Source organism: Chionomys nivalis, chromosome 3 (assembly GCF_950005125.1).
Source record: "Chionomys nivalis chromosome 3, mChiNiv1.1, whole genome shotgun sequence".
NCBI lineage: Eukaryota > Metazoa > Chordata > Mammalia > Rodentia > Cricetidae > Chionomys > Chionomys nivalis.
Window position 1 is genome coordinate 109382174 of NC_080088.1, and position 13698 is coordinate 109395871.

The following is a 13698-nucleotide window of genomic DNA, read 5'->3' on the forward strand; positions in this document are numbered from 1 at the left end:
ATTGTGTGTGTCTTGTCAAGCAGTACCCCACTCCCTGCAACAGTGCTGCACACAGTAGGGATCCTGTGTGTCTGGTCATGCAGTACCTCACCTCCTGAACAGTGCTACACATAGTAGGATTGTGTGTGTCTGGTCATGCGGTACCCCACCCCCTGCAACAGTGCTGCACACAGTAGGGATTGTGTGTGTCTTGTCAAGCAGTACCCCACTCCCTGCAACAGTGTTACACACAGTAGGGATTGTGTGTGTCTTGTCAAGCAGTACCCCACCCCCTGCAACAGTGCTGCACACAGTAGGTGTTCAACCAGGGCTTAAGAAATGAGTGGAGCCAGGCAGTGGTGGCGCACGCCTTTAATCCCAGCACTCGGGAGGCAGAGGCAGGTGGATCTCTGTGAGTTCGAGGCCAGCCTGGTCTACAAGAGCTAGTTCCAGGACAGGAACCAAAAGCTACAGAGAAACCCTGTCTCGAAAATCCAAAAAAAAAAAAAAAAAAAAGAAAGAAAGAAATGAGTGGAGTTGAGTATAGTGCCATACGTCTTTAATAACAGCACTTGGGAGGCAGAGGCAGGTGGATCTCTGTGAGTTCAAGGCCAATATAGTCTACAGAGGGAGTTCCAGGACAGCCAGGGATACACAGAGAAAAACAAAAACAAGGAAGAGGAAAAAATAGAGAGAGGAGAGGGAGAAGGAGAGAGAGAGAGAAAGAAAGAAAAAGAAATGAGTGGAGACAGCAAGAGTTAGGAGCCATTTGCACACATGGGATATTCATTACAGTGCTTCTTCTGTGCCAAAGGAAGGGTCAGGGTAGCGGGGAGAACAGAAAGAAAATGTCTAAAAGTCCAACAGTAAAGGAACAGGCAAAAACTTAGTTGTTTATTCACTGATATGCATAAAAGAGAACTTGCAAGATGGCTCAGCTTGCAGAGGCTCACCACCAAGCCTGAGGCCCTGAGTTCAATCCCCAGCCCCCACATGGTGGAAGGGGAGAACGGACTCCCACAGGCTGTCAACTGTTATGTAGGTCAATAAGCGGGAAATTTCCTAAGTACATTAGTCACCTAAGGAATGACCAAGAGCTTCAGAAGACCCAACCTTCAGGAACAAGTCTACATAGACACAACGGTGTGTGGGGATGCTGATGGGGACACTCATGGGGACGCCGTCCCCTCTCACACTCATGGGGACGCCGTCCCCTCTCACACTCATGGGGACGCCGTCCCCTCTCACACTCATGGGGACGCCGTCCTCTCTCACACTCATGGGGACGCTGCCCTCTCTCACGATGGTCACTTACCCTTTTAAATACCCTGTCGATGTTGTCAAACTTCTTGGCCTCCTCTGGCAGCTGGGACCGTATGTCCCCGCCAATGAAGATGCTCTCCAGGTACATCCACTTCCTCTGAACCAGCATCCAGATCTGAAAATGCACCATGTCAACATCACAGGGTGAAGAGGCACCCCAGGGACACAGGCAAAATCCCTCCAACCCACAACTCATTCAAGTAAGTTCAGTCAGTGCAAGGATTAGCAGACCAAGTGGCACCATGGGACATGGCCACCACCCCCTCTACCCCCAGTGCCCAGTTCTCTGGATTTCACTTTTGCTTTCTGGAGTTTTGGCAGACAGATGTCCAAAACTATAGTAGTTCAAGCAGGTGTGCAGAGAGAGAGCATACTCGTGCAGGTCTTAGACACGCTGTCTCAAGCGCTCTGTGCATGAGCAGCCACGTGGCTCGCCTCTAGGCAGCTGGATTTGTCAATTAGACTTTGCTATAGGTATATGTGCACTGGGAAGCAGTCGTACAAAGTTCGGAACTATCTGGGTTCTGGGCATTGTCAGGACATCTCGGAACAGATCCCTGGAGAGTTGGGGGTTACCATGCAGGATTGCAGCATTTTGAGGACATGGCTCTGCTCAAAAGCAAAATGATGCCCCCCCTCCCCATATCAGTCCTGGACAGGGAGGATGTAGAATTCGGAGACCTGTGATCCCCAAGGACCAGTGCAGATGTCTGTGTCCACAAGAAGCTGCGTGCCACCTACTCAGCCATTCTGTCTCCAGATACAGACACCAGCAGGGACAACAGAGGCCCAGACAGTGCGTCCAGGAACTCTGCCGGTGGGCGTTTCTATAACACCCAGGGGACAGGAGCAAGACAGACGGCCATCAGGTGAACCAAAAGTGGTACAGCCATGGACAGATTAGTGTTTGGACAGATGTGGATGAGCCCTGTGTGTGATTTCACACATGTGAGACATACAGATTAGATATGGAGATAGTAAACAGATGTTACTGGGACCTGGGGAAGCAGGAGCTGGGAAGTGACTGGGAGTTTTCTTTTAGGGTGCTGAGAAAATTTGGGGACCAAATATACTTGCCTATGAAAAATTCAGCCACCCAGAAATAGTGGACTGAGCCCGATTGATCTGGTTTGTTTACAGAGGCCTGGTCCAGCAAGGCCCACACAGGCCTGAGCCACCACCTAGGATGACAGGCCATGTGTGGAGAGTACAAAGGCAGATGACACACTGAGCAAGAATAGGGGGAAGCCGGGCAGTGGTGGCGCAGGCCTTTAATCCCAGCACTTGGGAGACAGAGACAGGTGGATCTCTGTGAGTTCAAGGCCAGCCTGGTCTACAAGAGCAAGGTTCAAGATAAGCTCCAAAGCTACAGAGAAACCCTGTCTCAAAAAACCAAAAAAAAAAGAGGAGGAGGAGGAGGAGGAGGAGGAGGAGGAGGAGGAGGAGGAGGAGGGAGAAAAGCTTCAGGTGGTATAACCCAAAGGAAAATTGAATCATGTGACTGACAAGAGCTACCTAGCACACAATAGTCAAATCTGAAAAGAACTTTAATATAGATATGTATACAGTATCAATGTTTAACACATTGATAGTGAAAGCATTCATACAAGAACAGGAGGTTTGGAAACAGAATAGGGACATGTTAAAAGGCCAAGTAGGAATCTTAGAAATTAAAAGTGCGTTCCCTGGAATCAAAACTCATCAACGTATCCATCAGTGCACTTCCCCTACCAGCTAAATCAAGAGCTGGGAAACAGCCGCTCGTTTCTCAGCACAGGTGTTCCCTGTATAAAATTCCCATACCTCCCCTCTGCTTGGCTCTCACCTCGATGACCTCCCCTATCAGAGACAGTGTCTTCTCCCACTTGTGGACGGTCTGCAGGAAAGGTCCCACAAATCTGCTCCCGGAGATGCTCTGCAAGTTGACCGTGTTGTCGTCCAAGCACTGAATGACGTCGTCAACGGACCCTAAGATGTAGCCTCGCTCCTGCGTGCCTTTGTAGTACTTGACCACAGTGAACTTCATGTTCTCCCAGGTGTCTAGGATTTCCTTCACGGCCTGGTTGGGACAGAAACAATGGTTGGGCCCACAGAGCACAACCCTGAGCCAGGAGCTTCCTTCCCTAATGTGTCCTTGGTCGGCTACTCAACCCAGAGTCCCAGCTCCATCATCTGAGAGGTCAAGATTCTCCTCAGCAACAGTGTCCCTGACTATTGGGCGTGTACTCTGCCAGGGAAGTGTGTTACATGTGGGATCTCATCTAACCCCCGCCCCCAAAATCAGATTGTTATCCAGAGATAGGCTTAGAAGGGCCACACGGTGGGCCACACATGCTGCCGAGTGCCAGAACCGGGGTCCCAACTGTGCAGCTCCCTATGTAACAAGGGGGTCCTACCACACTCACCCACTGCTGAGCAAGAAAGTGCCAGGACAAAATTTTAGGCTTCTATGATTCCAGGCTCTGAGGAAATCCGTGATGATATGTGCTCTGTGTATGTCTATATGTAGATGTTTATAAATATGTGTGGTTTGATCTCTAGTGGGACAGGACTCTGGGCATGCCTTTGAGGTATTATCTTAATTAGGTTAAATTTAAAAACAAAAAAGAACCGCCCACTGTGGGTGGTGCCATTCCCTAGACTGGGAAATGAACAGAATGAAAAGGAGAAACTGAACTGGGCACCAGCATCCATCTCTCTGCCTCCTGACTGTGGCTGCAGTGTGACCAGCTGCCTCACACTCCTGCCACCATGCCTTCCCCGCCATGATGGACGGTGTCCTCAAACTGCGAGCCACAGTTCCTTCCTTAGGTTGCTATTGGTGGGGTATTTTTCCACAGCTGTGAGACATGTACTTAAGACAACATCTATACATAGTATGTGTATGTATTTGTTTATAGTGTATGAGTGTGAACACATGTATTGATTGTATGTATAACTGCATTGTTTGTGCATATATGTGTGAATGTATCCACATGTGTCATGTGCCTACACATCTTTTAGCGTTCTGTTAGAATCAGTTGTGCAAAATGGGCTCACATGGCATCTTCCTGTGTCCACTTTGACCTTGTGCGTGCATCTTCAGCAGGGTGCAGCATTCAGTAGGATGACAGCGATGACTGCCCTCAGTGTCCAGGCTGTGAGTGATTTGACATTTTAAATTGTTTTCCAAGGGGTGCCCAATTGTTCACCCGTGAATAGAATGTGAAACTGTAATCAAGGACGTCAAAAAAAAGTAAACTGAGGCAGAGGTTCTACTTACTTAGACACTAGAGACAGAGTGTTTCCTGCTAAGAAAAAAGACAGTCTTTGCTGGAGACTTCCTGTGATCCCAGCACTCAGGAAGCTGAGGCAGGAAGATCATGAGTTCAGAGCCAGCCTCATCTACATGGCGAAACCCCATCTCAATGAACCAAAGGCTAATGAAGGCCTCGGAGGCAGAGCCGCAGCATGAAGACCCAAGGCTCCTCTTCCCTACCTTCTCAATGGCGACCTCCTTGACAGCCGCTGTGACGATCTCATTGAGCACTTCCGTGTGGCTGTGCAGCTCCATGGCGAACATGTTCTCCAGCGTGAAGGTCTCTGTCATCTCGAAGAACACGCCTGTTTTCTCCATGAGTTCTTTCCAATGTCTGGAAGGATGTAGATCCATTAACAAACACCACCCCAGCAAACACAGAGCCGGCTTAACCGTTCCCCCTGACGGCAGAGGAGGAGGCCCCACGGGAGAACCTCCACAGGGTCACGGAACAGCCTGGGATTATACTGCCGAGGTCTCCCAAATCTTCCTCCCTGCCTCCAGAGTGAAAACCAGGAAACACCGCTGCTGAGAAAGTGAGTGGCCTCTAGTTTTCGGAAACTGGTCTCTGCCTAAGGGAGAAACCCTATTCAGTCATGGAGCCCAAGTGTGTTGGGAAGTATTACTTCAGCACTGACTCCACTAAGTAGTGGGGTCACGAGGTGACCCCAGACGCAGCTCCTGGTCCCAGGAAACTCATCCCCAGCTTGGATAGATGGTCAAGCGACAATGAACGGAATCTACAGTTTAAACACTGTCTTATGTTGACAAGTAGACGAGTTCTGAGAAACACACCATCAGGCGATCTGCTTGGCTTTGTGTGAACTCCCCAGTGTGAATCACAGAAACCCACATGGCCAGGCCTATGACACATCTGGTCACATGGTATGGCATGCCATCTACTACTGACTAGAACACTGGTGCCCACTGCTGTGTGACTTAGCTACAAACCAACCGTTTTGTTTGCTTGTTTTATACAGAGCTGGGGATGGGACTCTTGGCATCAGACAATCTAGGCAATTGCTCTACCACTGAGCCACACGCCCCAGCTTGTACGTACTAACTGTTCAAACATTGGGTGGGCAGGGGTTAACGGTGTAGGCCTATGGGAGACTGGAAGAGGAGAATAGGGAGTTTGAGGTCAGCCTGGGCTATATCCTGAGATCTTGGCTCAAAAAAGAAAAAGAAGAAGAAGAAAAAAAAGAAAGTGGGAGGGATCCCTGGTATCAGAGGTGACGCTCAGATGTGGCTTACAGGGAGGGACATGGCCGAGCCCGGGAACTGTGGGCTACAAGGTCATGGAACGGGGGCCTTGGTTTGTCGCAGAGAACAGCTCTGAGAGCCAAGGGCAAGAGCATTTCAGGCCTGGGAGAAGCGTGGGGACATGGACAGGCAAAAGCTATGTTGGCTGGGCCTGTGGCCGCCACTCTGGGATCAACAAGACAGACGGGAAATAGGCGCTAAAACCTCATGAGTGTTCAGGAGAGACCTTCATGCTTGTGTGAAGAGGACCTGTGTCCTCCTCGGCTCCCTGGAACTGTGATGCAATACCCGAGAAAAGGGATTAACGGAGAGAAAGGTTTAGAGGGGTCACGGTGACGGAGAGAATCATAGCCACAGACATGAGATGCGGAAGATGGGGAAGGGCGGATGAGACTAAGGGGCGCCCCCTCCTAAAGTCACCTAACAACAGTTATTACTGGGGACCAGACCTTCAACACATGAGCCCCTTGGGAAAATTCCAGATCCAGACTTCAGCAGATTGGGAGAAAATGGGGACTGAACCAATTTCTAGCTAAGTAAACTAAAGTTGTGTGTCGTGGTTCTATGAGGAGACTCTGGGCAATGCGGCCAGGGAGGACAGGAGCCACAGAACACTGGCTAACTCCCATAGGCATGGAGTGGGGTTGGGCAAGCTACCAGACCCACAGGACCCACGACTCCATCAAACACCAGAGGAACCCAAGCTTCCAACATGGCAACCACATGCCGTCTGTCACTGCTGGACGAGCCCAAGCTCTATTAGAGTATACAAAGTGCATCAGAGTCCAAGGTAGCCAAATATCTCAGGAATAGATGCTTTATACTGGTTACACGTGGAAATGGTAGCTCAAACATTAAGTCAAATATATCACTAAGCGGTTGGAGAGATGGTCCCGCAGTTAAGAGCACTGGCTGCTCTTGCAGAGGACCCAGGATCGGTTCCCAGCACCCACAAGGCAGCTCATAGTCATCTGTAGTTCCAGTTCTAAGGGATATGATGCCCTCTGGCCTCCACAGGTACACACACACACACACACACACACACACGCACGCACGCACGCACATGCACACACATACACTGACAAAACACGCTAAACATAATTTAGAATAAAAATAAATCTTTAGGGCTGGAGAGATGGCTCAGTGGTTAAGAGCACTGACTGCTCTTCCAGAGGTCCTGAGTTCAATTCCCAGCAACCACATGGTGGCTCACAGCCATCTATAATGAGACCTGGCGCCCCCTTCTGGCATGCGGGCACACATGGAAGAAATGCTGTACACACAATAAATAAATAAATTTTGTGTGTGTGTGCGTGTGTGTGTGTGTAGGATTCATTTCAAGCCAGGCATGATGGTTCTTGCCTATAATCCCAGCGCATGGAGGGCTGAGAAAGAAAGACTGTCATGAGTTTGAGGCTATCCTGGGCTACATAGCAAATTTGAGGCAATGTGCCAATAGACATAGGATCCAGGCTGTCATGGAACTTTCTTTTTTTTTTTTTTTAAAGTATTTATTTATTTATTTATTTATTTATTATGTATACAATATTCTGTCTGTGTATATGCCTGAAGGCCAGAAGAGGGCACCAGACCCCATTACGGATGGTTGTGAGCCACCATGTGGTTGCTGGGAATTGAACTCAGGACCTTTGGAAGAGCAGGCAATGCTCTTAACCTCTGAGCTATCTCTCCAGCCCTGTCATGGAACTTTCTATCCTCCCGCCTCAGTCTCCCAAGCCCTAGGGTGACAGGCAGAGTTCTTTCTATTCTTCTAATGTTGCACCTAAAACCTACAAATGACATTGGTGGCTCCGTTCCATTTCTCCTGGATTCCTCTGACCAAATCCTCCTGCTGTCTTCCTTTCCAAACAAATCCTGCCCCCTCTCGCCTCGCTGCCGAGCTGGCCCCTCTGGTCTGTGCCCCCTGTCTAGCCTATGCCGTACAAGCCTGAGCTCTAAAGTCGTTCCGTGAGCTCATGAGGCTGACGGAGGACGGAACCAACCTCTCTCTCAGGGCCTCGTGCTTCAAGTCCAGAAGGAGGGGGATGGAGTCCTTGAACGCCTTCATCTTTGCTTCCAAATGGAAGGCCACGGATAAGCTGCGCACGTGGCGCGGCAGCTTGCGGAGGCCTTTGAGGAAGCCGTCGATACCTTCCTGCAGATACTGGACATTCAGGTTGATCCAGAGGGTCTGGGACCACTCCTCTTTGGCCACCTAGAAACATTAGACAAATCAGCACCCATGGGACCTGATGCAAAAGCCAAGAAAGGGACCGGTGCGTGTCTAGCTCTGGCCTCCCTCAGCTCTCTCTTTGAAGGATCCTCTGAGGTAAAAGGGTGAGTGTTGAGGCCAACCAAAAGGAGCTGTGGCTTTTCTGAGCCCTCCCCAACATAACACTACACCGGAGTGCGTATGTGCCTGTGCCCAGCTTGGTGTGTCCGGGGGAGGGACGGCACCTTTAGAGACTCATACAGGTCGTAGATCAGCCGGAGCCCTGACATCTCCTTCTGCACTTTGATGAGCTCAGGGTACATGGTGATGGGGAGGTCAAAGAGCTTCTCCGCATTGGCCAGTTCCTGCCGGTTCTTCTCATGCCTGGCCAGCTCCTTTTCAAAACTGCTTAAGAGCTCAACGCCTGGAGAAGAAGTGCGGACAAGCATCTTATGGACTCACTCACTTTTGGACATAAAGCAAAGAAAACCAGCCTAGAAATCACAATCCCAGAGGACCTAGACAACAACGAGGACCCTAAGAGAGACATACATGGATATAATCTACGTGGAAAGTAGAAAAAGACAAGATCTCCTGAGTAAACTGGGAGCATGGAGACCATGGGAGAGAATAAAAGGGAGGGGAGAGGAAGGGAGGGGAGTAGAGAAAAATGTATAGCGCAACAAAATCAATTTTAAAAGTTTTTAAAATTCAAAAAAGAAGTACAGAGATAGAACAGAAAGGACAGTGTGACTGTGAGGGCTTGGGAGCCAGGGTGGGAGTGGGGGGGGGGTCGGGTCGCTGCAAGTTCGAGGCCAGCCTATTTACATAGTAAGTTCCCAGCCAAGCAGGGCTATAAAGTGAGCAGTGTGTCTAAAAATGTGTGTATATAAGATGGAGGACCAAAAGAAATGGCTCAGCGGGTAAAGATGCTTGCTGCTAAGGACAGCCAAAGTTCAATCCACAGGAACCACGCGGTAGAAGGAAAGAACTGACCCATGGTTGTTCTCTGACCTCTACACAGGCATGAGTCTCTCTCTCTCTCTCTCTCTCTCTCTCTCTCTCTCTCTCTCTCTCTCACACACACACACACACACACACACACAAGCACACGCATGCACACATACACACTAAATAAATAGGTAAATATAATTTAAATTGTTAAATAAGAATTAAACAAATTTGATTAAGAAATCAGCTATTGGGGGCTGGAAAGAGGCTCAGTAGTTAAGAGCACTGGGAGCACTGGGCGGTGGTGGCGCACGCCTTTAATCCCAGTACTCGGGAGGCAGAGGCAGGCGGATCTTTGAGTTTAAGGCCAGCCTGGTCTACAGAGCGAGTTCCAGGACAACGAGGGCCACACAGAGAAACCCTGCCTCAGAAAAAAAATAAATAAACAAACAACACACCAACAAAAACGTGGATTGCAACCCCTTTGGGGTAGCCAAAGATCATTGGAAAACACAGATATTTATATAGTTATTCATAACAGTAGCAAAATTACAGTTATAAAGTAGCAATGAAAATAATTTTATGGTTGGGGTCATTATAACATGAGGGACTGTATTACAGGGCCGCAGCGTTCGTTAGAAAGGCTGAGAACCACTGCTCTAGACTAAGGATGGTGCTGCCTCCCTGCCACCCCTTTGACTGGTGACATCTGAAGGACATGTGCTGTGTTTTGCAGATGAAGCATCCCCCAAAAGGCTCTGTGGTGGTGGCTTGGTCCCCAGCTGGTGGATCCAGACATTGAGAGGTGACCAGATCATGACTGGTTCTGAGGTCATCAATGATGGATCCATCAAGGGACTCGGATTTGATGCCATCATTGGGAAGTGGTGCAAACTAGCAGGTGAGACCTGGTCAGAGGGGGTGATGGCTTAGGGACATGCTTCTGAAGACCCTGTCGGCCCCTTCCTCGGCTGCTGTGGGGTGTTTCACACTGTGAGAAGGTGTATTGCTGTGATTGGTGTAACAAAAAGCTGAATGGCTAACGGCTAGGCAGGAGGGGTAGATGGGACTTCCGGGCAGAGAAGGAAGGGAGCGCTAGGAGACACAGAGAGGAAACAGGAGGTGCAAGATGGAAGAGAGGTAACGCCACGTGATAAAACATAAATATAAATGGGTTAATTTAAGTTATAAGAGCTAGCTAGGAACAAGCCTAAGCTAGAGGCTGAGCTTTCATAATTAATAAGTCTCTGTGTCATTGTTTGGGAGCTCGCTGGTGGGACAGAAAAAGACTTGTTACATTTCTGAGCTACAGTTTCTCCCACAGGAAGGTTCCACGTGAACACAAGTGAACCGAGGCCTCTGAACTCGTGAGCCAGAACAATTGTTCTTCCTCTTAACCCATTTCTTTCAGATGTGCGTCATGGTGACAGAAGTCTGGTAGGACAGAGAGCAGCAGCATGGCGCCCTCCAGGGTCTAAGTGCAGAGAATGAATGAATTTCAGAGGAAGAGAGCAGCAAAGGTGCGTGCATGCGTGCGTGCGTGTGTGCGTGCGTGCATGTGTGTGTGTGTGTGTGTGTGTGATACACACAGCTGCACTGGCAAAGGCAGATGCCGGTGGTCACCATGTTTGGCTGCAGTGGGGACGGCTGGATTCCAGCTCTCACTAGATCCTGCATAAACCCCTTGACCCTATGCACTATATCCACCCTGCCGTCAGAGGCCACAGCTAGACCATGAGAGAAGCAGCTGAGGAAGGAGTCGATACTTCAGTGACAACACTTATCACTTCCTGTGAACGTCTCAGGAGCCTCCGGGCCCTCAACACCCCCACACCACAGCCTCACCTTTATCCAGGTCTTCACCCACAGCGCCAGGGCCTTGCCTGTAGAAGCGCCGTGCAAACTCATCCAGCTGGCTTCTGTAGTTCATTATCTCAGTCCGGGTGATCTGAGTTGAAGGAGGCCACCGTAAGTGCGGGGATTGGAACCCAGGACCTCACACGCACCGTGCGCACCCAAGTTCTGACCCTTGCCCCAGTCCCCCATCTGCACTCAGAGTGGAGCTGACACCGCACCTCAGTGAATGTTCTCTTGATGCCTCCGAGCGCGTGTTCCACATTCACAGAGTCGTTGAAGAGAGTTTGCCACATGCTCTCAATCTTGTCAACCAGTTCCCGCTCAGCTTCGGTAGGCTAGAGAGAGAGACACCAGGATAGACAGACAGGCTGGCAGGCAGGCAGACAGACAATGAGAGGCAGAACGGATTACCAACAATGTTGGAATTGCAATGTCAGGTTAAAGCTGCTCCCCATGGACTTTGGCTTCTAGCTGCACCCAAGGGGGGTATTGAAACAAACTGGAAAGTCAGCTGAGACAGTAACATTGTGTTCTTGGGTTGTTTATTTGGTTTGGGGATTTTAGTTTTTCCTCTTTAATTATGTGTGTGTGCGCATGTATGTACAGTGCCTGCAGAGGCCAGAAGAAACTGGAGCTGTGAGCTGTCTGATGTGGGAACCCAACTTGGGTTCTCTGGAAGGGCAGCCTTAACCACTAAGCCACCTCTCCAGACCCCTGTTGACCCCAATTTTGGAATTGAAGTTTTACATATCACAGGCTGGCCTCTAACCCACTATGTAGCCAAAGGTGATCCTCCTGCCTCCACCTCCCAAGTTCTGCGAGTATAGGTGTGTCTAGGCCAATCGGTAATTTTGTAATAAAAATGGTATCTAGGTCAGGCATAGTGGCACATGCCTTTTATTCTGGAGACAGAATCAGGGAATCTCTATGAGTTGGCGGCCAGCTCTACATAACGGTTTCAGGCAAGTCAAGGCTTTATGGTGAGACCCTGGAGAGAGAGAGAGAGAGAGAGAGAGAGAGAGAGAGAGAGAGAGAGAGATCTGGAGGAGCTAGAGAGATAGCTCAGTTGTTAAAAGCTCTGGCCCTCTTTTGGCCTCTGTGAGTATTGCACTGATGTTCATATATATATATATATATATATATATATATATATACACACACACACATAATTAAAAAAGAAAAGAGAAGGGAAGCTAGCTTCTTCATATTATAACTTCTGAAAACAAAGCACAAAAAGTGTCCTTGAAAGTAGGTGGAATGATGGCTCATTGGTTAAGAGCACTGGCTTCTCTTCTAGTGTACCTGAGTTCAGTTCTCAACACCCACAAAACTCCTTACAACCATTTGTAACTCCAGTGCCAAGGGATCTGATGCCCTCTTCTGGCCTCTGCTGGTACTGCACTCACATAGTGCACATACATGTAGGCATACTTAAACACATAAAATAAAAATAAATCTTTAAAAAAATTAAAACACAGAGAGACCCTATCTCAAAAATAGACTAATAAAACCATTTGCCACAAGTTTCTTTTATCTTCTCACATTCCCCTTTCTTATTCTTTCTTTCTTTCCTTTTTTTTTTTTTTTTTTTTTGGTTTTTTTCTCTTTTTTTCGAGACAGGGTTTCTCTGTAGCTTTGGTGCCTGTCCTGGAACTAGCTCTTGTAGACCAAGCTGGCTTCAAACTCACAGAGATTCACCTGCCTCTGCCTCCTGAGTGCTGGGATTAAAGGCGTGTGCCACCACTGCCCAGCTTTTTGGTTCTTCAAGACAGGGTTTCTCTGTGTAGCCCTGAATGTCCTGGAACTCATTCCATAGACCAGGCTGTTCCTTCTTGTTCTTATTTATGAGTATTAGTGTGTGTGTGATACATAGGTGTGTACACACATGCCACAGTGCACATATGGAGATCAGAGGACAATTCTGTGGAGTTGGTTGTCTCCTTCTGCCTTTACGTGGGTTTGGGGATTGAACTCAGGTCTCTAGGCTTGTGTGGCGAACTCCTTTACCCACTGAGTCATCTTGTCAGCCCTCTTATTATTTTACAAAAACTCTTTACTTTTTACAGGATGTGACCCCCGTCCTCTCCCCAGGAAAGGGAAAGAAAAGAAAGGAAGGGAATGAGACGAGACAGCGAGCTAATATGAACATCACAGAAGCCTTGTGAGATCAAGCCATGGTCTCCACATTTAAAATACCCGTGCAGTGGGGACACCCATGCGGTAGCTTCCTACTGGGGATTCTTAGTCACTTGCTTGGGAACACATGGCTGGCAGGGCAACTGAGAGGCCCTTCTGAGGATGTCCCCCACAGGCTCACTGTTGGAACTCTTGGTCCCCAGTTGGTGGCGCTGTTTGGGAAGGTGATGGAATCTGTAGAAAGTGGAGGCTTTGGGGGGGGGGCTCTGAGGGTCTAAAGCCTTGATCACTTCCTGTTGTCTCTCTCTGCTTCGTGTGTGTGAACGAAATATGACCAGCCAGCTTCCCACTCCTGATGCCATAACTCCCCTGACAGTTGCCATGCCTATCTGGCCCTGCCTCCTCCTGAGGTTGCTTTCATCAGGTGTTTTGAGGCAGGAAGAAGAAAAGTAATTTACAGAGTAGATAACCCAATGAAAAGCGGCGCTGGGGCAGCAAGGCTGACTCACAAAGATGCTGTATATTGCCATGGTGCGGTACCGCTCCTGGATGTCCTTGTACCTCAGCTCCATGACTAAAGATTTTGTCCTGACCTCTGCAATTGTTGCCAGGACAAACTTGAGATCTTCAAGCGTGGTGGGGCTCTTCTTAAGGTTTTTGTTCAGGTGCTACGAAAGAA

At 48.9% G+C, this 13698-nt stretch overlaps 1 protein-coding gene across 1 annotated transcript in view; it reads right to left on the reverse strand.

Annotated features, from left to right (window-relative positions):
- Dnah10 (dynein axonemal heavy chain 10) overlaps positions 1 to 13698 on the reverse strand; it is a 116567-nt gene that overhangs the window by 67134 nt on the left and 35735 nt on the right. Inside the window, exons 21-28 of the mRNA XM_057765430.1 lie at positions 13529 to 13687; positions 11102 to 11218; positions 10872 to 10974; positions 8321 to 8499; positions 7867 to 8078; positions 4781 to 4934; positions 3128 to 3361; positions 1295 to 1417 (exon numbers count right to left, since the gene is read on the reverse strand). Coding sequence (XP_057621413.1) covers positions 1295 to 1417; positions 3128 to 3361; positions 4781 to 4934; positions 7867 to 8078; positions 8321 to 8499; positions 10872 to 10974; positions 11102 to 11218; positions 13529 to 13687 — 1281 coding nt within the window. The remainder of the gene's footprint in view (positions 1 to 1294; positions 1418 to 3127; positions 3362 to 4780; positions 4935 to 7866; positions 8079 to 8320; positions 8500 to 10871; positions 10975 to 11101; positions 11219 to 13528; positions 13688 to 13698) is intronic.